At 41.1% G+C, this 24653-nt stretch overlaps 3 protein-coding genes across 3 annotated transcripts; 2 read left to right on the forward strand and 1 right to left on the reverse strand.

Annotated features, from left to right (window-relative positions):
- Window positions 1-268: 268 nt before the first annotated feature.
- LOC109215392 (protein FLOWERING LOCUS D-like) lies at window positions 269-4589 on the forward strand. Its single transcript, XM_019379456.1, has 3 exons — window positions 269-2041; window positions 2878-3645; window positions 4579-4589. The coding sequence occupies exons 1-3, from the start codon at window positions 364-366 to the stop codon at window positions 4587-4589; spliced, it is 2457 nt and encodes an 818-aa protein (XP_019235001.1). The 5' UTR covers window positions 269-363.
- A 1-nt stretch (window position 4590) lies between these two features.
- LOC109215397 (TBC1 domain family member 15-like) lies at window positions 4591-6808 on the forward strand. Its single transcript, XM_019379460.1, has 2 exons — window positions 4591-4743; window positions 6354-6808. Exons 1-2 carry the CDS (start codon window positions 4619-4621, stop codon window positions 6682-6684), a joined length of 456 nt encoding a protein of 151 aa, XP_019235005.1. The 5' UTR covers window positions 4591-4618; the 3' UTR covers window positions 6685-6808.
- Window positions 6809-7018: 210 nt separating this feature from the next.
- On the reverse strand, window positions 7019-8598 carry LOC109215394 (transcription factor MYB82-like). Its single transcript, XM_019379458.1, has 3 exons — window positions 7955-8598; window positions 7715-7844; window positions 7019-7612 (listed from the first exon to the last, which is right to left on the reverse strand). Exons 1-3 carry the CDS (start codon window positions 8079-8081, stop codon window positions 7222-7224), a joined length of 648 nt encoding a protein of 215 aa, XP_019235003.1. The 5' UTR covers window positions 8082-8598; the 3' UTR covers window positions 7019-7221.
- Window positions 8599-24653: the final 16055 nt, after the last annotated feature.

The raw sequence follows: 24653 nt of genomic DNA on the forward strand, positions 1-24653 counted from the left end.
TTCTTTATACCTCCAAAATACATCAATATTTCAAATCAATAACTCTATCTTTATACAAGTAGGCAGTCATATTCATTGTTAATATTTTTTTAGCTATATATATAAATTATACATTAATTATATATGAATATATATATATATATTAAATATAAATTATACCTATTTTTAATTTAAGCGATTGAGGTTACGACTAATATTAATTCTTCTTTTCTTTATTCTTCATTTGGTTCGGACCAAGAATCGAAAAACCGGAACCCAGCTCGCCTGACCCGAATATATTAGAAATCTGATCACCCGTTCTCCAGATTGAGCCTTTCTTCTTCCTCTCGCTAATCTGGAACAGTTGCAGAAAACACAACTGTAATGGATCAGCAAAATTCTCATCAAACTTCCCCTTATATCACTAATAGCAATCTCCTCCAATTACCAATTCATTTCCCTAACTCAAACTCTAACCCCAATTGTACTCCCAATTTCAATTCAATTCCAAACCCTAACCCCAACCCTAATCCCAATTCCAATTCAACCCCAAATCATTCTCTTCCCCTCTCTACCCCCAAGAAGAAAAGAACAAAAAGTTCCAAATTTTCGAATAAAAACCTTAATTCTGATGTTGGTAGTAGCTCAAGTGCAAGAACACAAGTTGTTTCTGATGAGATTATTAGTATAAACAAAGATTCAACTTCTGAGGCCTTAATTGCATTATCTGCTGGTTTTCCAGCTGACGTGTTAACTGATGATGAAATTGAAGCTGGGGTTGTTTCTGTAGTTGGTGGGATAGAACAGCTTAATTACATTTTAATCAGAAATCATATTATTACAAAATGGCGTGAAAATGTGTCGCATTGGGTGACAAAAGATATGTTTCTTGATGTTATACCTAAAAATTTTTATGGGTTATTGGATTCTGCTTATAACTATTTGGTATCACGTGGGTATGTTAATTTTGGGGTTGCGCCGGCCATTAAGGAGAGGATTTTAGCTGAGCCAAGTAAGGGTAGAGTGATTATTATCGGGGCAGGACTTGCTGGGTTGGCAGCTGCGAGGCAGCTGATGTCTTTTGGCTTTAAGGTTATTGTTTTGGAGGGAAGAAAGCGTGCAGGCGGAAGGGTGTATACGAAAAAGATGGAAGGAGGGAATAAGGTGGCAGCTGCTGATTTAGGAGGGAGTGTTTTGACAGGTACTCTAGGGAATCCGCTTGGTATCTTGGCACGGCAGTTATCATATACGCTTCATAAGGTGAGAGGTGAATGTCCGCTCTATCGTGCTGATGGAAAGCCAGTAGACAAGGATTTGGATCAAAAGGTGGAGGCTGCTTATAACAGGCTTTTGGATAAGGCAAGCAAGTTCAGGCAAGAAGTTTCTCAGGATGTTTCTCTTGGAGTGGCATTGGAGACTTTCCGAGAGGTTTTGGGTGATGCGGTGAATGATGAGGAGATGAGCTTGTTTAACTGGCATCTGGCGAATCTGGAATATGCAAATGCAGGTTTGCTTTCTAATCTTTCCTTGGCTTTTTGGGACCAAGATGACATCTATGATATGGGAGGGGATCACTGTTTTTTGCCCGGTGGAAATGGAAGATTAATTCAGGCACTAGCTGAAAATGTGCCTATTATTTTTGGAAAAACTGTGCATTCCATTCGTTATGGTAGTGGAGGTGTGCAAGTTGTTGCTGGGGGCCAAGTATTCGAGGGAGATATGGCATTGTGCACCGTTCCTCTCGGAGTTTTGAAGAGTGGTTCTATCAAGTTCATCCCAGAATTGCCTCAACGGAAATTGGATGCAATAAAAAGATTGGGGTTTGGATTGTTAAATAAGGTTGCAATGCTTTTCCCATGTGTGTTTTGGGACACCAATGTTGATATGTTTGGTCATGTTGTTGATGATTCTAGTAGTCGGGGAGAATTCTTTCTGTTTTTTAGCTACGCAACAGTTGCTGGTGGGCCCTTATTGTTAGCTTTAGTCGCTGGAGAAGCTGCACACAAGTTTGAGATCATGCCCCCTACTGATGCAGTGACGAAAGTTCTTCATATTTTAAGAGGTAAAAACCGTGTTCCATGGTAACTTTGCTTTCTATATACCAAAGTCTTATTCTTCTTCTCTTTTTCTTAAGGTAGTGAACAGAAAAATAAGAAAGAATTTCTTTAGGAGTGGATTCATCTTATCTTGGTCTAGAGTTAAGCTATTGAAAGAGTATTGTGCCATGACCATTTCATATTCAGTGAGTTTCATTTTGAAGCATTTATCTATTGTCTTGTTTGAGACGTGAGAAGCTCTGGAATATAAGCACCTGCATAGATAGCCATAATCTCTACTTGTATCAGTAGTATAATAAAGACGTCTTCTTGTTTTAAATATTTGGTTATATGATATTATAGAGTAATGAAAATTTTCGAAAAAATTATCTCGGTTCGAGATGACAACTTCAAGGAGTAGATGATAATGGAATTTTGACAAAGGGTGCTTATGTGTATACTGCTTTAAGAACTAGCCTTTGTTTACCTATCAACAAAAGAAAGAGCTTATAGTATTTAAAGTAGAAAAGAAAATAGATTACCCCTACATGGTAATGTTGCTTTGTTCAGCTTCCAGTCTCTCCCTAAAACAGGGGAACACTAGAGAAACATATTGGAAGAAGAGAGAAATCTTTTAGTTTTACCTCTTAATGTCGCGTCTCAACTCTATACTTGAGAGTTGATTTCATCGCCTGCCATTTTATTTTGCTGCTGAGTAGGCATACATATTTGAATATGGATCAATTTAGTAAAGACAAAACTTAGTGCCCTCTTCAAAGTTTCTGGTTCATGATGCGTAGTATCAATGTTTCTTATAGTCATGGAGCTAATCTAGTAATGAGATTTTGGGCATTATGATCAGGTATATATGAACCACAAGGAATTGAAGTCCCAGAGCCCATCCAAACTGTCTGTACAAGATGGGGTAGTGATCCGTTCAGCTTCGGTTCCTACTCAAATGTTGCAGTGGGGGCATCAGGAGATGACTATGACATTTTAGCAGAAACTGTGGGGGAAGGAAGACTTTTCTTTGCTGGTGAGGCCACTACTAGGCGCTATCCAGCCACTATGCATGGAGCATTTCTTACTGGACTTAGAGAAGCTGCAAACATGGCCCACCATGCTAGTGTTAGAACATCGCATTTGAAGGTTGAGAAAAAACCATCAAAGAATGCTTATTCTTATGCTTCTCTTCTTGAGGATTTATTTAGGGAGCCAGACTTGGAATTTGGCAGCTTTTCTGTAATATTTGCTGGAAAGCATTCTGACGATAAGTCAGCAGCAATTTTGAGGGTGACTTTTAATGGATCACAAAAGACAAATCATGATGCGACGAGGACTGAGCAACATCATTCTAATAAGTCACTTTTTCAGCAGCTTCAGTCCCATTTTAATAACCAGCAAGAGCTTCATGTTTATACCCTGTTATCCAAGAAGCAAGCCCTAGAACTCAGAGAGGTCAGAGGGGGTGATGAGGTGAGGCTGAATTTCCTCTCAGAGAAGCTTGGGGTAAAACTGGTTGGTAGAAAAGGTTTGGGATCATCTGCCGATTCGATAATTGCTTCAATTAAGGCTGAGAGGGGCAAGCGCAAACCTGGATCCAGTTATCTTACCCTTAAATCTGGTTGGTGTTCTCTCTCTCTCTCTCTCTCTCATATATATATACACACACACACACATATACATATAAATGTATATGCGTGTGTGTATGTGTAAGTCATCTTACTCTCTCTCTCTCTCTCTCTCTCTCTCTCTCTCTATGTGTGTGTGTGTGTGTGTGTGTTTGTGTGTGTGGTTCCATCTTTTCCCTTGCCATTTTCTCAACTCCCATCCCATCCCCAGCTTTTCTGTATTCACTATTCAGTTTTGTACTTTGTGTACCTCAGCGACGCTTCGTTCTTGCCTTCTTGGGTATAGAATACACTGCCTTTCTTCAATATTTTTCTTTTATTATTGTTTCATGGATAAAACCGTCTATTAGTAGCTACCTTAAGGTGCTCAAAAAATAAAAGCTACACAAGGCTTAAAAGGCTCGAAGAAGTCAATTAAAGCATTAACACCAAAAATATACAGAATATAGAATTCAATTGAACACATGACCACAACTTACTTGTAATGGGACAATGCAAGAGAGGACGTTGTTTCTGCATAAAAGTATCCTAGTTTTTGTTTCCTTCCTTATTCTGAGGTTATTAACACAACTATAGCATGCTATGATACATGCTAAACAGAAAAAGCTCTTTCTTGTTGCGAATAGAACATCAAATGATCCACCATTAACTGCTGACGAAATCCATACTGTTGCTATAACCTCTATGGTAGGCCATGAAGCAATGTAAGACTCCTTTTGGGGCAGGAAAAATTTCGGGATTGAAGAATTAGGTGTCAGACAAATATATCCTTCCAATGACCACCTAAAAATGGCTGACTATTTAAGAAATGAATCATTTTATGGCTAATGTGTGACAGTGCTGCTAAATGTTTTCCTTAAAAGCTCTGACGTTTCCATCCCTTCATACCCTTTTTTCTGTTGTAAGAGATTTTTTATTTGTAAATTTCACAGTATCTGGTTGATAAGCATAAAGTCTGCTGTCAAAAGTCTAATGCAAAATTACTGGGCTATGCAGTTGGTGGAGTTATTGGACAACCCTTTGCATGATTACTTCAAACAGAAGGACTGCTTGAATTATTTCTTTTGCTTTCGCTGGGTTCTTATACAATTCAAAAGGCAAGCAGTTTTACTCCTGATAATTTTGTGCCCTGATTGCATCCAGCATATGATGCGCTTGTGTATGACAGATTTTCTCTGCGTTCTACTTATAAACAAACTTGTACTGTTTTCATTTTTCTGTTAGACTATGCTAATGCACTTATAAGAAAAAAAGAGTTAGATTTTGCTGATGAATATGACTAATACTGTTGAAATATTTCTGACCATTGTGAGATTTTGAGATACGTGGATTAGCCAAATCCAAGACTTAATTCTCTTTTATTTCATGCTGGGAAGTATGAGCTCTCGTCTCCCTGTTGAGTGCTTACTCCCATGTTAGTATATTACGTTGTTGGTGTGGCGTGTACCTAAGTTGCTCGGACACGGGTGCAGATCTAGAGGTCGGATCCTTCTAGATGTAAATTCTAAGATTCGGGGATGCAGATCCTAATACGGATATGGGTGCAGGAATCCGGCTAAAAATAATTCAAAATAATAAAATTATAAAAATATCTATAAATTACGAGAAATTTTGTGGAATACTTACGTATAGCTTGTAAAGCGTAGATTTCTTTTTTATTCTCAAGTTGTAAATAAGTAAAGGATTGATTTCCTAGATAAGGTATGCTATTTTCTTCAAATTTACCCTAGTTTTGGTTCTATTTTCGTGAATCAGATTGTATCTCGTCTCAAATTTTTCCATCCATCATGGTCAATGCACCCAAAATTGTTTGACCAGATCTGGTACGGATCCCATACCCACACCCATACTAGTGTGGTGTCGACATGGGTGCGGCACCTAAACTGCCATGTCGGGGCAACTTAGGCGTGCACATGACAGCTTGTTCTTTTTCTCCATTGATCCTTCAACGATCCACTTGACACCTTGGGAGCTGAAGTGAATGATCCCTTCTCTTGTTCACCTGGATAACCACTTCTTCTTGGACCTTAATCATACATATAAATGTTCTATTGCACCTATTATTGTCTAGAGTTTGATCTAGTGGTAAGAGCGTAACACGTGATGTGTGGATTAGGTTCACGTCATGGGTTCAAACTCTGTTGCAGCCAAGGCCATGGTATTTAAGTGAAGAAGTGTAGAGGGGCAGACTCATTATCCACGGAGCTGTGAACCGTGCGCCAGTGACCCGGGATTTCACGATTATTAAAGAAACATGTCTAGAGGTTCAACTAACTTTATTAGATATCGTCTTCATTTAACGCCTCCCAAAAAGAAGGCCTCCATTTATGAATATTTCCCAGAACTACAAGACAATGGCATTGCTAGGTTCCTTTGTTGACTTATATAAATCCATATTTACATTTCTCTCCGAAGGAAGCACGATATGTGGTCCCTTAAAGCATAAATCTTTATGGATGTGCACCGTTTCTTCCCAGCATCCCTCTCTCTGTGGATGGGAAGAAAAGAGAAGACAAAGAGAGAAAAGAATGCTTGATTGCACATCGGCAAAAATGTTATAGTTTTAGCATGTTTTAGTAATTTGAATGTCGTTGATGCAGCTATCCTTTCTCAATTCTTGTGTTACTTTCTGTTTAGGCCGTCTTACTTCAAATTGCACTAAACGGACACTTTGATTTCATTTTAGTTGATACCTAGTCTTTTGCAGGGAATTTGACTTGGAGAAGACAATGCGGTTGTGGGAGGTCTTATGGACACATTATTTGAGTGAGCATCTACATCTGTATGTCTGTGTTGCAATTCTGAGAAGATATCGCAGTAAAATAATAGGAGAAGAGATGGATTTCGACACACTGCTGAAATTTATCAATGAGTTAAGTGGTCATATTGACCTGGATGCTACCCTCAGGGAAGCTGAGGCTTTGTTTATATGTGCCGGTGAAAATGGTGAAGCTTGCATTCCTCCTGGAACTCCACCTTCATTTCCATTTGAGGGTACTTCAATGTATTACCAACAGGACGATGATGATGTATTGTAACCGCTTCTTATGGATTCAAATATCTTAGATTTGACATATGACCTTTGTTATCAGTGTGATATTCTTTCCACAGAGTATATATGGATTCAGATAATCAGAATTAAATTTCTTTTGCTAGCACTCACTAGCTCCTCTCACCTTTTCACCATTTTTAGACCCTTACGTTGAAATCTTATTTCATGGTTCTTTAAATTGATTTTTTTTAAGTTTTGTTGCTTCACCAATGCGAATAAGAATTGAAAACCAGATAGCTATCTTTTGAATTAGGAATGCTGATAGCCAGTTCATTACTTTTCTTTCACTTGTTGGAATTGGCAGTAGTAGAGGAAGCTGATACCTAGAAAAAGGGAGATTTATCGTTTTGAACTCTTGATACATGCATAAATTGGTTTCGCAAGTAAGCTCATGCACTTTTCTAAGAGGATGAAGCACAAGCTCAGATCCGAAACCCCTAGCATGGGAGTTGTTACCTGTTTTGGCACTACTGGAAATTGTGCTCTTATGTGAAGGATGCAATAGAGTAACTACCACAAATTTCTAAAGGAATGGCTGAATCTCATTCCACGCTTCTTTGCCAGTGCTTGTAAATGCTTCAAGCAAGACAATGTCATCCAGTATGGGGATAAAAGGCTCGTCTTCAAGGAATGGCACGTTATTCATTGACAGAGGTGATAGTAAGCTGCAGTTGAAATCCTGCATTTCTTCTATCCATGAATCTAAAACTGAATTGGCCGCCACTTCTTTGTTGCTTACTGTCTCAGCAGGAATTTCTTGACTCTCTTTGCCCAGTGGGCTGCGACTGTTCGCCTCCTTGGACTTCACATGTTTCTTTTTGCCTCTACAAGACCTCTTGTTCAAATGTGTGTTCCAGAAGTTCTTTACTTCATTGTCTGTTCTTCCAGGAAGCCTACCTGCAATGAGCGACCATCTGTACGAAAGAAGATTTGAGGTAAGCAAGCGTAGCTAGAAGAATCAATTCACCATTCTTATTGTATAACAGGAAATCAGGTGCAGAGGGGAAAGCAGTGACCGGTTGCCAAGAAGCTTATGGAGTCTGATGATGAGGTCCTTTTCATCTTCTGACATCATTCCTCGCTTGATGTTTGGCCTCAGGTAATTTTTCCACCTTAGTCTGCAGCTCTTACCACTCCTCATTAAGCCTAAGACAGATATTGAAACGTTAAACTCTTTGATGTCGGCATTCTAGTAGACCATTGCCCAAATATTACAAAGTTACAATTAGCTATAGGCTAAGTGATTACGAGTATACCTGACTTCTCAGAAATGGTGGCCCAGTTTCCCTCTCCATGAGTCTCCACACAATTTTTCAATATCAAGTCCTCTTCAGGTTTCCAAAATCCTCTCTTCATTCTTGTTTTAAATTCTTTATCCATCATTGCACTTTTTCCTCTTCCTCTCTCTGTTAATTTTTTGTGTAGTAAAATAGGAAATGAGTGGTACTCAAATATATAGTTAAATAGTTGAGATTGGGGGTGTGGGGTTAGACATGTGTCTTACTCCTAAAACAATGATGATGGAATTTAAAATTCTTCACTTTTGGATTACTGTGTGTTGGATGTTATCAGATAATTGAATCGAGGGCCCTCAATGTGGATTCATATTTTGCTTTCTTTTGTACTACCTGACATTGAAAGCCCTTCTGTGTGCTCCACTTTCATCCCACTAAAAGCCATTCAAAAAAATGCTAGATCGTTTGGGTATTACCTTTTCGCAAGCCCTCCGTGGGAGGAGGGGGAACTTTTAACTTTCATTACTTTATTTCGATGTTCAATTTTTTTTTGGTGCATTTTGCATAAACCCTTCCTAATTTTATATTTGGTTCTGTAAAGGGAAAGATAATAGACTTTGAACTGTCTATTCTCATTACTTTAATGACGTGCATTACTCATTCAAGCATAGAATCATAAAGAAAAGGTAAATGACTTTCAATGTTATATGATAATTCCTTTTTAACTGGATAAAGTTGGGGTTTTCGTTCGCACATTTTAAGGTTTGTATGGCACCAAATGCGAGCGCTAAATAGTCATGGAGCATTTTGAGTATTTGCGTTAGAGTGTTGTTGTATATCTCCTTAGTCACTCCGATTCCAGTTGTTAATGTAGATTCTGAAGTCTTTTCTTATCCTATTCCTAGTCTCCAATATCCTACTAATTGTTTTTAAGACCTTCCACTTTTAAGACTTCTTGTGGGAAACAAGAAAACTCCAGCTACAATGCCTAATTGCCTACTACCATTGTTGGAAGGCGAGGAAACAATGTGACATTCTAGCAATTAAGACGTGCTGGGAATGTAATCTGAAAACTGTGAACAGTAAGGATCATATACATTTGAAAACCGTGAATAGCAGTGACTCATGTCATCGATTATTAGTTTTTTCTAATTCTATAAAAAGTTGCAAAAACACGTGTAAAAAATAGTTGAAGGGTGTCCAGGCATAATCACTCAAAAATATATTAAATAACACCAATAAATTACAAGTATTGTAGGTGTATTTTCTCTCTTAATTAGTAGAATATTTTTATTTTTGATGTAAATACTTGATACAAGAGAAGATAGATACCTTACTACTTTAATGGTCCAACTTATATTTGAGATTATTCCACCAGAAAAGTTGAGTTGATGGAACGTTCAGCAGGAAAAGTGTTTTTCCCCAACTATGCAAGAGAGTTATTTGGTATTTGTGCTGGTGGGAGATAGCAAATATTTCGTGGAACTAGTTGAGGTACACGCAAGTTGGTCATACCACGGTAATAAAAAATCAGAGTATATACGTGTTGCTCCTCATTATTGATGAAGGATGTTCAAATATATAGTCCCACAAGCACACATGTAGGTCATAGTTCTTCTCTGCAGATATAAATAATTCTTAGATGCCAGCTCAAAATCTTGAAGAGTACTGCTTCCCACTATACGAACCAAAGATTTATCCCTGGTATAATGATCTTGGAAGAAGGGAAAAACACATGGAAGAACACAGGCATGGGTCATAGGACAATTTTAAAAGGTGATCACTGACTGCCAAAAGTGAAAATGATTCAACATATCAGAGCATAATGCGCCAATCATGAAACTTAAAGCGCCTTGAACACTGTTGTCGATTGAACTCTTAGTGCCCTCTTGGGTATCATTCCACAAATTTGGATTGATGTCTCATTTGAGAATGAGACTTCCATCCAAGGCACTTTCGAACTAGTATGTAATATTGTTTATCCTTAAGAACGGATGACAATTGAATTTATACGCGGTTTTAAGGATACGTGATATAACTTGGTACAAATTTAAGAAAATAGATTAATATTGAAATTGACGATAAAAGAATAAATGCAAACCACATAAGTTGAATAGCCTTGGCCCTCGAGTTCAGTCACCCTTGAAACAAAAGATGTTTCAACTGACTTATGAACAGAGTAACAAGATAATGAAAGCTAGAAAATGACAGTATATTGTTTCGTATTGCGTGAATATGATGTCTTTTACAAAATGATCAGACCCCCTTTATATAGTAGGGGAGTCCTACTCTTGATATAGTTCTATATAAGGTAAGAAATGGCTAATTAATCGGCATCTTCCTAGTACGTGCCGAGATTTCTGCCGTGATCCTCGCCCGATTGCGGATATTTCGGCTTTCCGTTATTTGGTTCGGTAAGTTTCCCTCGATCTTGCTCGATCTCTATCTTGCTTAGTCTCGATCTTGGCTGACCTAGATCTTGATCGGTCTGTGGGTGACGAGCTCGACAATCTAACTTTGCATCATGGTTCGATATAACACGAGGTCGAATCTTGACCTATCATATTCCAGTCTCGATTAATCACATAAAGGGCAAGCCCAGTTTTGACCGTATACAGATAGTCCCCTCCTTTCTTGAGGAGAAGATGACGAGAAACGATATGAACTTTCGAGCACCGTCTCGATGGGCCATGACATAAGCGACGGATGTCACTAATACACCTGATTATGACGTAAGCAACAAATGGATATCGAAACGTCCCGTCGGTCCAGTTACCAAGGTATTATATGCCTATCAGTTGCTGGTCGGCCACCATGGGTTCTGAACCGTCACCTGCAAGCTATAAGTACTATAACCTTCCTCTATTCAAACTTTACGTTCAAAGATCCTCCTACTCTTGTTTCTTTTAAAAAATCCCTTTGCTTTGCAACTTTTGCACCCAAATTTCTTGAACTTTTAGCAAACTACATACCATCCTAATCCCCTTTTCTTCTGTTATACAATGGCGAAAACTTCTAAGACTGTACCGCAAAAGGAGTCCGCTTCTTCATCACGGCCCACCGGCGATGGAGCTGCGGCGGAATATCCCCTTGAGGATTTCGTTCCGACAGGGTGCCCTACTGTTGCTGATTTTAAGATTGAAAAGACCTCCTCGCTACTGGGTCGATGTGAACCGGTCTCGAGGTACATATGCACAATTACTGATGATCTCCTTACCAAGGTTAAAGTGGATTGCAACTGGGTCGATAAGCATGTGGTAGTACCTTCGCTCGAGGAATCGATCACTACCCACGTGGAGGGTTTCCTAAGTGTTTACACTTACCCCTTTACGTTGGGTCCCTTAGACCCTATCATCGTCGCCCTCTGCAAGAGGTACAGCGTGACCCTTGGCCAGATCTGTCCTTCCTTCTGGAGGATAGTGATTCTACTCCGATTCTTCGTAAGCAAAATCGAGGGATGTCCCTTCACCCTCGATCACCTTATGCGTCTTTACAGTCACTAACTCTATCGAGAAAGGCTGATCAAGCTTGCTCGCCGGTCCAGCAAGGCCCCTGTTCTCGAGTATAGACGAGGCTCGGGACCGAGGTTGGATGGGCCAACTTGTTCGAATAAAGACTTCGGACCTGATCCTTGTCGAATACATGCCATTTCCTAAGAAATGGAACACAAATCGTAAGTATTACTTCGCCTTGAATGTTTAATCTTGTTGTTATTCCTCTTATCTTCTTCATTATTGATGTTTTTGGTGTTGTAGTTGTGGCCCAGGTGCCGGACGTAGTTCCTAAACTCAAGGAATGGGTCAAGGGCCTGGTATCACAGAGACCATATTCCGAGTGTGCTTGGATGGAATTATCGAAGGGTCGATGGGAGGCCCGCAACCATGGTAAGTTTTCTCCTCCGATTCAATACTGTTTGATTTTCCCCTTGTACTGTTGTATTCTTATCGGCTCTGTTTTCTTTCGTAGGTCTCCCCAAAGATGTTGCCATGAGGCCTCCATCCGGTGATGAGGATGTGCCTCTCAAGTCCCCTGCTCCGAAGCAGGGAGATGAAAAGAAGAGAAAAAGTGCCCCGAGTTCCCCGAACTCAATAAAGACGAAACCAAAAAAGAGGTCGCGCAAGCCCACGAGAAGTACTGGCGTCTATCCTCAAACTCAGTCCATTGACTAAGGGATGAGTTCGAAGAAGAAGAAGAGGAAGATAAATCCAAACTGGTGGCCCGCACGGGCTGGTGTCACGGTACAAGAAGTTCTCGAATCGGCGGGTACTGAAGTTGAACCATCTCGACATGAGGAGGTCAGTGAGAGAGCTCCGGCTGAAGCTTCCGAGCCAGAAGGAGTCGAGGTCATTCTGCCCCTAGCTAGGGGGGTTGAGAGAGAGACCGGGGGCGATGCTTTTCGAGCAACAAAAAGTGCCCCAAGAGACGAGCTTGGAGCGATCAACATTAGCGGGTCCCCTCAGATTTCTGACGCCATGATTCGTGAGGCTAGTATATGAGAAAGCCATTCTTACGAGGGGCCTTAGGGGGCAACTGATATCCACTGCTTCTTGGATGGGTTCGAGTCCGCAGCTTCGGAAGACGTCACCGGGCTTGGTGACCTACCGGTGCCAAGGAAGGTACCGTCATCGGGTGTCACTGGATCTTCATCGAGCCCGAAACTGGTGGGTCGATTCCCGACCCCAAGTGTTAACCCCGACCACAGGCGGTCGATAACCTTTTCTGTCCCAGAGGATGCCTGGGTTTTTTCTGCCCCCGTGGGGGTTGCTAGCTACCTTAGATGCTTGGTGACCAAGGAATACCATGCCGTGATGAATGCGGTGGGAGCGCCTTGTCTATTTAATGAGGTCCAACATGCTTTGAATCGGGTAACTTGAGGGTTACTTCATTATTTATTTTAAACTTGAAGTTGTAAATAATCCTAACATTTTTCTTCGTGCTTGCAGGCTTCGGTATTGCATCATGAGGCTTTCCTCCGAATTCGGGAGGAACACAAGGTTGAGGTCCGAGAACTCACCGAGAAGGGGGATACACACAAGCTTCTGAGTGAGAAGCTTCGGGCCGACATAGAAGAGACTCAAAGTGAACACGTCGAGATGGCCGAGCAGGTATTTCGAGTGCTTCACAATAGTGAAGACGAATTGGAGATAGTGACTAACGATCCGATCCTGCAGGTACGATAGAAGCTCGAACAGATCGGGCAGCTCAAGGCAGAGGTAGATACGATACAAGCCGAGGCTGAAGAGCTCAAGAAAACATGGACATGTTAGCTTTGAAAAAGGAAGCTGTCCAAGAACAACTGGAGTCGGTCGAGACTCAGCTCCGGGCTGCAAAAGAGAAAGCCTCGGTGCAGGTTAAGAAAATCGAGGAGCTTCAATCCCAATTAGATTTGGCTATTTCTGATAGGGCAAACTTGGCCAATGAACTCGACGTGGCCAAATCCGAGGCGGCCGTGGCCAATACCAAAGCTGATGCTAAAGTGGCCCAATACAAGGTCGACGTCGAGGCCATCCAGACATAGGCCAAGAGCATGGTGGATCATGCAAAGTGGCAGGCTCGAAGGGAATCCCTCGAGGGATTTCATGCTCAGGGCTTCGATATACTGGCTGAAATCGAGAATGCCAAAGCAGAAGAAGCCAGGGCCCAGAAGCTGGCCTTTCCCGAGGAAGATTCCAAGAGTTTAAGCGAGTCTGAAGGCGGGGAAGATCCCGAGGATGGAGATGATGCCTCCGATGAAGACCGGGCCACTTAGGCCTTTATATTTTTTGCATCATTTTGAGGCCATTTCAGCAATTGTAAATATTTGAATTAAGCCATTCTGGCTTCTGTAAAAGATTATTGGGTAAATATATACAAGGCTTTCTTTTTCCTTTTGGCTTTTGAATCTTTCCTTTGCTTTATTACTTATATTCACAAAGGTCGAGATGCCTTAGCATAAAATAACTTAGGTTCTGTAAGTTCGAACAAACCCTGCCTTTACATTATTTTTATTTTTGAGTCATCTTGGAGGTTCGGTGTTACCGGGAACCTTTTCTAAAAGTAAGTAACTCAGATTATAGTTTGCCGAGGGTAGCCTTTAAAACCGGTTATGAAAATTTCGAAGGACAATTTTTTGTTACGGTTCTCGGACGTCTCCGAGTCGTGTTAATACGGTAGTAGCCTTTTAATTAGGGTGTAGCCCAGTGAGCTTGTTTTGCCGAGTTATCCAGGCTTGCCTAAGATAAGAGTCCCCAAGTGGGTATGGCCGTGGCCTTGAAAATTCGGGGGGTTGCCTAAGAGGTCTTATGCCCCCGATGATTAATAGTTCGATCTGTTCGAGTTTGTTTTTCGGACGGCAGTCCCCGAGTGAGGGAGTGATCATCTGAACGCTGATTATAATCGGACCTTGAGCTCGTTTACTTAGGAGATCGAAAGTACGAAATTGTAAAGTGGAAATTTTTCTAAGACATAAGATAATTGCAAGGAAAGTACTTCTCTTTATTCTTCAAAAATAGTTATACATACGTGCATGTTTCATGCCAGGGCTCGAGCAACCTATGTGGGCACGGTTCGTTTGACCGTTTGGCCCTTACAACAAATCTTACCTATCGAGATCCTTCTATTTCGAAGTAATTTCTTCGCAAAAAGTTGATATCCAAGGGTAATGCCCCCCAGTATTCGAGGTTGATTGTAGAGGAACCTCAGATACTGTTAGTGTTGTCTTCGACACCGATTCGTGATCGGCTTTTGATTTTAAGTTAGCACGATCCACTGTTGCCTCGTTAAAAACCTTGCTGAAAAACTCAATTGGGACAAAAACGGTTCAAGGGAAAAAGAGTGCAATGTGTGCTTTTAGACCTAAAGACTTTGTGCTGCTCTTTGTCGACCACCTACGAGTGTTAGTCCGAAAATAAAAAAAAAATGAAATGGGGTCATACCTTAGCAGTAATATCATTTTAGGTAAGTTACGTTCTAGCTGTTCGGTAGTTGTTCTCCGTTTGTCATTCCGAGCTTATAGGATCCTTTCACTATGATCTTCTGAATCTAGTATGGTCCTTCCCAGTTCGAACCCAATTTCCCTTCGTTCAGATTCCGGGTGCTTAATGTGACCTTCCTTAGTACTAAGTCCCCGACATTGAAGTATCGAAGGTTGGCCCTTCGATTGTAATACCTCTCAATCCATTGCTTTTGGGCGGCCAGTCGAACAAGGGCGGTTTCATGCCTTTCATCCAATAGCTCCGGGGTTGTATTCATGGCCTTGTAATTTGATTCCTTTGTTGCATATTAGAATCTGATACTCGGCTTCCCGACTTCGACCAGTATTAGAGCTTCGGTGCCATAAACCAATAAGAACGGGGTAGCCCCGGTACTGGACTTCAAAGTTGTGCAATATGCCCAAAGAACTTTGGGCAGGATCTCTTTCCATTTTCCCTTAGCGTCAGTCAACCTTTTCTAAGGTTTTGGTTTATGGTTTTGTTGGTCGATTCGGCTTGTCCGTTTCTACTAGGGTGATAAGGTGTCGATAAGATCCCTTTGATCTTATGGTCTTTGAGAAATTTGGTCACTTTACTGCCGATAAACTGTTTTCCATTGTCACATACAATTTTTGATGATATCCCGAACCGACATATGATGTGGTCCCAAATGAAGTCGATGACTTCGTTCTCCCTAAACTTCTCGTATGCCTGTGCTTCAACCCACTTAGAACAATAGTCAATCATAAATAAGAGAAATTGAGCCTTACCTGGTGCCGATAGAAGAGGGCCGACGATGTCCATCCCCTATTTCATGAATGGCCATGGCGATAAGACCGATTGCAACAGCTCCCCGGCTTGGTGAATCATAGGAGCATACCTTTGGCACTTGTTACATTTTCGAACGAACTCTTTCGCATCCTTTTCCATGTCGATCTAGTAATAACCGGCTCCGCTCACCTTTTGAACCAATGATTCGGCACCTGAATGATTACCGCAAGTGCCCTCGTGAACTTCCCTCAAAACGTATTCGGTATCTCCCGGTCCCAGATATATTGCTAGTGGGCTATCGAACATTCTCCTAAACAAGGTTCCGTCCTCGGACAAACTGAATCGGGCTGTCTTTGTGCGCACGACCCTCGATTCATTGGGATCCGAAGGAAGTTTCCCAGTCTTCAAATAATCTACGTATTTATTTCTCAAATCCCAGGTTAAACTTGTGGAGTTTATTTCGGCGTGACCTTCCTCTACTACCGACCTTATGAGTTGTATGACCGCCCCCGAGTTGAGCTCGTCGTCTTCAACCGACGATCCTAAGTTTGCAAGGGCATCGGCCTCACTATTTTGATCTCGGGGCACGTGCTGCAAAGTCCACACTTTGAACCGATGTAACATACCTGTAACTTGTCTAGGTACCTTGGTATTCGTTCTTCTCTGACTTCGAACGTTCCGTTTACTTGGTTTACTACAAGGAGGGAGTCACACTTAGCTTCGATCACTTCCACCCACAAGCCTTTGGCCAGTTTGAGACCTACAATCATGGTCTCATGTTCGGCCTCGTTGTTAGTCATTTTTCAGTTCTAATATATTGTCTAACTATATTTCCTGTGAGTGGCTTCAGTACGATGCCAAGTCCGGACCCTTTTACATTCGAGGAACCATCCGTAAAGAGGGTCTAGATTCCCGAAGACGTTCCCGAGTTTACCAACAACTCTCTTTCGACTTCGGGTATTAGGGCCGGCGTAAAGTCAGCCACGAAATCTGCTAAAATTTGAGATTTAATGGCTGTTCGGGGTTGATATTCGATATCGTGCCTACTGATTTCTACAACCCATTTGGCCAATCATTCCGAGAGTTCGGGTTTATGCATTGTATTTCATGAAGGGTAGGTTGTCACAACACATATTGGGTAGCACTGAAAATATGGTTTCAATTTTCTGGAGGCACTTAGCAAGGCGAGTGCCAATTTTTCTAGGTGAGGATATCTAGTTTCGGCCTCACCTAAGGTTCTACTAACATAATAAACTAGAAATTGCGTACCTTGTTCTTCTCGGACTAGGACTCCACTTACCGCTATTTCTGATACTACTAGATACAAGTATAGTTGTTTGTCTGCCCTCGGTGAGTGAAGCAATGGCGGGCTCGATAAATATCGCTTAAGTTCTTCTAAAGCCCGTTGGCATTCCGGGGTCCATGTGAAGTTGTTTTTCTTCTTCAGCAACGAGAAAATCGATGGCTTTTAATGAAAGATCTGGAGTTGAATTGCCCCGGTGCTGCAATGCGCCCGGTTAGCCTTTGTACGGCCTTGACATTATCCACTACTGTGATATCCTTGATAGCTTTGATCTTGTCGGGGTTGATCTCGATTCCTCGGTTGGACACCATGAACCCGAGGAATTTACCTCATCCGACTCCGAACGCGCACTTTTCTAGGTTCAGCTTCATGTTGTACTTCTTCAATATACTGAAGGTTTCCTACAAATTCTTTAAATGGTCCTCTGCTCACAGGGACTTAACTAACATATCGTCAATGTAAACTTCCATGGATTTTCCTATCTGTTCTTCGAACATTCGGTTTACTAGTCGCTGGTAAGTGGCACCGGCATTTTTTAATCCAAATGGAATTACGTTATAGCAGTATGTGCCATACTTAGTGATGAAAGAGGTCTTTTCTTGATCATCTGGGTTCATCCGTATTTGGTTGTACCCTAAGTAGGCATCGAGAAAACTAAGGATCTTGTGGTTGGCCATGGCATCGATCATGCAATCGATGTTATGCAAAGGGAAGGAATCTTTGGGGCACGCCTTGTTTAAATCTTTATAATCCACAAACATTCTTAGTTGTTCCCTTTTTTAGGAACTACTACTACGTTTGCTAACCTTTCCGAGTATTTGACCTCCCAGATGGACCCTATTTATAGAAGTTTAGTTACCTCATCCTTGATGAAGGCATGCTTGATATCGGACTGGGGTCTCCTTTTCTGCTTTACCGGATGGAACTTTTGGTCCAAGCTCAGCTTGTGAGTAGTGATCTCCGGTAGGATCCCTGTCATATAGAGATGAGACCAATAGCAAAACGATCCATATTAGCTATAAGAAATTGAATGAGTTTTTTCTTGAGCTCGGGTGTTAACCCCGTGCCCAGGTATACCTTTTGATCGGGCAGATGTTCGATCATCACGACCTGCTCCAGCTCTTCGACCGTTGGTTTGGTAGCATCGGAATCATCGGGAGCTATAAAGGATCGAGGAACCCCGTAATCATCGCCTTCGTCAATCCTTTGCTTGTCCGATTGGGTCGAGGCTGGTATTGATGGTTGCTATTTGGCTTCCTTTCCGCTTTCGAACCTGATTCCTTTGTCGATGAGAGTGTAGATATTGGAATCACTTCATCGACGGCAAACATCTCCTTTACGGCGGGATGTTCCCCGTAAACCATTTTTATCCCTTCTGGTGTTGGAAATTTATATACCCGGTGAAGGGTCGAGGGCACGACCCTCATGTTGTGGATCCATGGCCTCCCAAACAAGGCGTTGTACCTCATGTCGCCTTCGATTACATAAAACTTGGTTTCCTGGGTGGTGCAGGCTATGTTTACCGGCAACATTATTTCTCGCTTAGTAGTTTCGCAAGCCATGTGAATCCACTTAGCACTCGGGCCACAGGCACGATTTAGTCCTGTAGGTCGAGTTGTTCTACGACCCTCGATCGAATGATGTTGGCCGAACTACCTGAATCAATTAACACACGTTTAACTCGAGTTTTATTCATGAGTACTGAAATTACCAGTGCATCATTATGGGGTTGCATGATTCCTTCTGCATCATTGTCGTTGAAAGATAAAGCTCCTTCTGGTATGTAATCTCGAGTCCATTTTCCCTTGTGATTGATACTTTGGTACGCTTTATCATCGGACACTGAGGAACATCGGCCCCTCCAATGATCATATGAATGACGTGTTGGGGCTCTTTGTTTGTTGGAATCTCTTTTATCTGAAATGATTCTTAGCTCGGTTGCTTAGAAATTCTCGAAGGTGCCCATTATTGAATAACCGGGCTACTTCTTCTCTAATTTGTCGACAGTCCTCCGTTCTATGGCCATGTGTGCCATGATATTTGCATATTTGGTTGGGATCCCTTTGTGTTGGATCAGTTTGTAAAGGTCGAGGTCACTTAGTATCTTTGATGCATCCAATGGCCGACACGATGGCAACTGTGTCCATATTAAAGTTGTACTCTGATAATCGTGGTGCCTCTTTGGGTCCGATAGATCTATCGAAGCCGTTCTTGATCATGAGTCCTCGAGAGCTTTGGCTCGATCATTTCTTCTTTCATTTCGTGCAGAGTTTCTCCCAGATCCGCTGCTCCTACGATCTCCATTATACTATTGATATCGATCTATGTTCGACCTCGGTTCTCGTTCAATATACCTCTTGATTCTATCGACGGGTCTGATAGGATAAACGGACCCAGAAGGGGCCTCAAGTTGATCGTCCTCGACCCTGATCTTTGATTGATACCGATTATGCACATTGACCCAAGTATCAACCGGGTATTCTATCAAATTCTGCTTCAACTGCTCTGAAGCCACTGAGCTTCGAACATTGAGTCCTTGAGTGAAAGCTTGAATAGCCCAATCATCAGCGACCGGGGGCAAGTCCATCCGTTCTATTTGGAATTGAGACACGAATTCTCTGAGCATTTCGTTGTCCTTCTGCCTTACCTTGTAAAGGTACGACTTCCTGATTTCGACTTTGATGGCTCCGGCGTGTGCCTTTACGAAAGAATCTACAAGCATAACAAACGAGTCAATAGAATTAGGTGGTAAATTATGGTACCATATCATAGCTCACTTTGATAAGGTCTACCCGAATTTCTTTGGCAAGACAGATTCGATCTCGTCATCCTCTAGATCATTCCCTTTGATAGCACACGTGTAAGAGGTGACGTGCTCGTTCGAATCAGTCGTCCATTATACTTAGGAATCTCGGGCATGCAGAACTTTTTGGGGATCGGCTTTAGAGCCGCGCTCGGGGAAAAGGTTTTTGTACAAATTTTTGGGAATCCAGTCCCGTCAATATCGGCGGTGCCCCCGAGATTTGATCGACCTTGGAGTTGTAAGTTTCTGCCTTTTTGTCGTTTGCCTCGATCTTCTTTTCCCCCGACTTAATCCGCTTTGTCTGTTCTTCGAGCATTTTCATGATTGCAGGATTAGTCTCCTATTCCTTCTCGTTCAATTTTCTTGAAACCAATTCAACCCTGTGTACATCTTCCTGGGACAACTTGAGCTCGACCCTGCTCGGTGGGTGATTCTGATTTTGGAGTTGGGCTATCGCTGCTTGCTGAGCCTACAACATTTCGAAGATCACCCGCAAGCTAATCCCGCCATCTTCACCGTCACGTGCGCTTTAAGCGGCTGATCGAACATCCCCACGGACGCTGCCTTCGGGATCGACGGCTAGGTTTTCGTTGATGGCCACATATGAGCTGACGTCAATTGGATCTATAGCCAGAACTCTATCGAGGTCAACCGGAGGTACATCGTTCCCTGGCGCTGTGTTATCATTTTCGCCGTGGTGGCCGAAATCATTGTCAACGTGTAGAGGTGCAAACTGAGAGTTTGACATTTTAGTCCTGTAATCAAAGATACTTCAAAGAACAAGTGTAAAATAGTGTGTGTTATGAAAGTTTGTACCGGGTAATCACTATTATCCTTAGCCCCCCGGTGGGCGCCAAATTGTTTACCCTTAATAACGAATAACAATTGAATTTATGCGTGGTTTTATGGATACATGATATAACTTGGTACAAATTTAAGAGGATAGATTAATATTGAAATTGACAATAAAAGAATAAACAACCACACAAGTTGAATAGCCTTGGCCCTCGAGTTCAGTCACCCTTGAACCAAAAGATGTTTCAACTGACTTATGAATAAAGTAACAATATAATGAAATTTGATGTCTTTTACAAATGATCAGACCCCCTTTATATAGTAGGGGAGTCCTACTCTTGATACAGTTCTATACGAGGTAAGAAATCTCATGATTAGCTAATTAATTGGCCTCTTCCTGATACGTGTCGAGATTTCCGTCGTGATCCTCGCCCGATTGCGGATATTTCGGCTTTCCGTTATTTGGCTTGGTAAGTTTCCCTCGATCTTGCTCGATCTCTATCTTGCTCAGTCTCGATCTTGGCCAACGTCGATCTTGATCGGTCTTTGGGTCACGATCTCGACGATCTAAATTTGCATCATGGTTCGATATAACACGAGGTCGAACCTTGACCTATCATATTCCAGTCTCAATTAATCACACAAAGTGCAAGCCCAGTTTTGACCGTATATAAATATTATTATTTTAGTCCTGCACTTAGCAGGGATATACTTAGAAACAAAGATATACGGGGCAAGGTGGAAGTAACCTCCACGGTGGACAAGATGCGGCAAGCGAGACTGAGATAGTTCGGGCCTATAAAGAGGATGAGCACATATACCCTAGTGAGGAGGTGCGAGAGGTTAGCAGTAATAGGTCTAAGGAGAGGTAGAGGTAGACTGAGGAAGAATTAGGGAGAGCTGATTAGACATGACATGACACATCTCCAGCTCATCGAGGACATAACCATAGATAGGAGAGTATGCAGGTCGAGGATTATGGTCGAAGGTTAGCAAATAGTCGAGTGTTTTTTCTTTTCTGTGGGTGAGCATGATTCTAGTTTAGAGCATCGTAGCTGCTACCTCCCCTTTCTCCTCCTCCTCCTCATCATCATCATTCAGTTTTATTACTACTGTTGTTTCTTTTACTTTGATTATTGGCGAAATACATAAACGGCCCCTTCAAGTTGTCCTCAACGATCAACTGAACACCTCAACTGAGTCCATTTCCAGCTAGACACTTTATTTATTCATAAAATAAGATCAACTAAACACCCGACCATGTCAGCCCCCATTGCGTGAAATGCACTCTCTGGGACGCGAGTTGCCTACCTAAAATTAGGTTTTTTCTTTTTTCCCCCTAAAATAATGTGGACCCCACCTAATTTTTACATCTCATTCTCCTCCAATTCTCTCCTCCACCATTCAACAGCCCTTTTACCTTAAATCATCTCTGCCTCCATTTACCAATTATTGTTGAATTGTATGGAATCCTCGGCTGACTTCTCCTCCCTGCAAACCAACACTGATAGCTGTTGATTTACTCAAACCAAGTACATATTAAAATAATTATGAAGATCTTACTTTTAATGAAAATAATTTTGTAGATTACAACGTAAATCTGAATGAACATCCATTTTGGATCCAAAATTCTGATGTGAGCGTTAAATATTATTTTAAGAAATTGTAAAATTATAAAGAAAAAAGGCCCACGCCGGCATATCCACGCTGTTACAGGTCCCTGATGTTACAGCCTCCGCCATATCCACGCCGACAACAACTTATCTTCTTCCGCTTGAATTCACAGTAAACCTCTGAAAAAGAAGATCATCAAAAAGGTGGAAAAGAACAGTAGTAGTAGTAATTGAATTAACCAAAGCCAGCTTTCACAAGTGAAGCGGAGGACTCGGAAGTTGATGGGGACGCAGAAGAGGGGCAGAAGGAAGAAGGCGAATGCGGCGGGAGGGGGGGTTGGGGGTTTGACCGCTGCTTTTGGGGGAAAGGGGGGTTTTCCCTTCTTTAATTTTTCTTTTGGTTAATTATATATGTGTTAAAATTTTATTATATATAAATTACACGTGTCGTTCACTAATTGGCTCATTTGACACATCATCGGCAAGTATAACTCACGCATATGATCAGTTGCATTCGGGTATTTACTCGATCTACTTAATAGACACTTAAAGTGTCTAAATGATAAAGAGGTCCGTTGAGGTGTTCAGTTGATCGTTGAGGACTACTTGAAGGGGCGCTTTATGTATTTCGCCATGATTATTTTTACTGCTTTTTGCTGTCAATACCTTTCTTTTCTTTAGTATTTTCATAATAGCCTTGTTTTACTATTTGAGTCAATGGTCTATTGAAAACAGTTTTTCAACATCCCACAAGGTTGGGGATAAGATCTGCTTACATTCAACTCTCCCTAGACCCTACTTGTGAATCATAGGGTATGTTGTTATTGTTGTTGCCCCCACGTCCGCATATCATAACAGACTGTGTTAATAAAATGGGTAAAAATCGTGAAAAAAATTAAGGTGCAACATCAACTAAGGACAAAACATATTGCGTGATTTATTATCATATGTCTAAATTTTGGTGAAAAAAGTTACTTGATACCTGTGGTAGTGAAAGTTAGTACGTATTAAATAATCCATACGGGCACAAGGTGATCCTGTCACCACAAGTATAAGAAAAAATATTACTTCCACCCGCTTTCTTCTTTGTTTGATCATCATCATCGTTTTCGTGTTAGGGCTACGGAAATTGGAATTCAAATGATGAATGATTTTTATACTACGGAATCCATGAGACAACGACAAGGTCATCTACAAATCCTCTCTTCTTTCACACATGATGAATTAAATGCATCTATGATCTGTTGTGTTAAGTAAGATTTATATATTACAATATATTTTCTAATTGACGTTCAAAAACCTACACACGTACAAGTACACCATTGTGTTTCATGATGGATAATGTATGTAATACAATCTTAGTGATTGCTGGTACTCTAAGTAGTTAAACTGACTACATGAACTAATACTTCACCATTAATATTAGGCTGCCTTGGTGGTAATGCGTTACTTCAGTATTTAGAGGATTTGTCATAATTTGACTAATTTTACGTTTACGGTTTACATACAAGTACAACGATCCTCCTCCTTTATTTCGACTTGGACATCATGGTCACAGACTATATCGTAGCGAACTCTCATCGGTTGAGTAATACCCTAATATATAATATCATTGCCAGAGATTATTCTATATCTACTAACTACCTTTGTTTCTCAAATCTAATAACTCGATATATCCTCAACGAACATTTCAACCTAGAACTACCTACTTCATATCTCTCTCATGTTAGATAAGGCAGGAGAAAAAAGGGCTGTCAAGACATTTCATGAATCTAAAGCTAAAGAAGAAGATAGTGGATTAACAGAGAGCAGATGCACACCCAAATTTTGAACACTTTTAAGCTGGCATATCTCTTGGATTTTATTTATTTTGGATTACAAGAAAGACACAACTTTAGCTTTTCAACGTTTCTCATTATAGTGTTTACTGAGATTATTCCCCTTGCCCAAACAAACACAGTACCAAAATCTTTCATCGATCTTTCAAAGTACCAAATGGCACATTAGTTTTGTCCACTTTCATACGTGGAAGGTCGTATCAGCTGAAGCTTCACCTTTCTTGCTAGGGGTAGCCATTTTTTTTTAAAACAATCTTATAATCGGAATTATTGGTCCGCCTAATACGATTTTCATTGTGAAAAGTTTACTATTGGGGTGTTTGTTCGACCAAAAAAATTTAGACTTTCGGTTGAACTAATTAGATAAGAAGGTTTTGGGTAAATCCTGGCCAAAGACAATTTATTCTAGATCTAAGATAGAAGATATAAGTAAGCAAACAAAGCAAGAATGAGTTTTAACCGTAACATTAATTAAATCCCACTGTATACGAAGAGGATAGTTATTTTCTTAACATTAAACAATAACGAAAAATACATGGATGAAAAAGGGTCACCGATCTTTAACAAGGTAGGACCTCATACATTTGATGTGATGAGACTAGCAATATATATTGAAAATTTGAGCTTCCTTGCTTGTTTCTCCTTCA

This window comes from Nicotiana attenuata, unplaced genomic scaffold, assembly GCF_001879085.1.
Source record: "Nicotiana attenuata strain UT unplaced genomic scaffold, NIATTr2, whole genome shotgun sequence".
In the NCBI taxonomy this organism is placed as follows: domain Eukaryota; kingdom Viridiplantae; phylum Streptophyta; class Magnoliopsida; order Solanales; family Solanaceae; genus Nicotiana; species Nicotiana attenuata.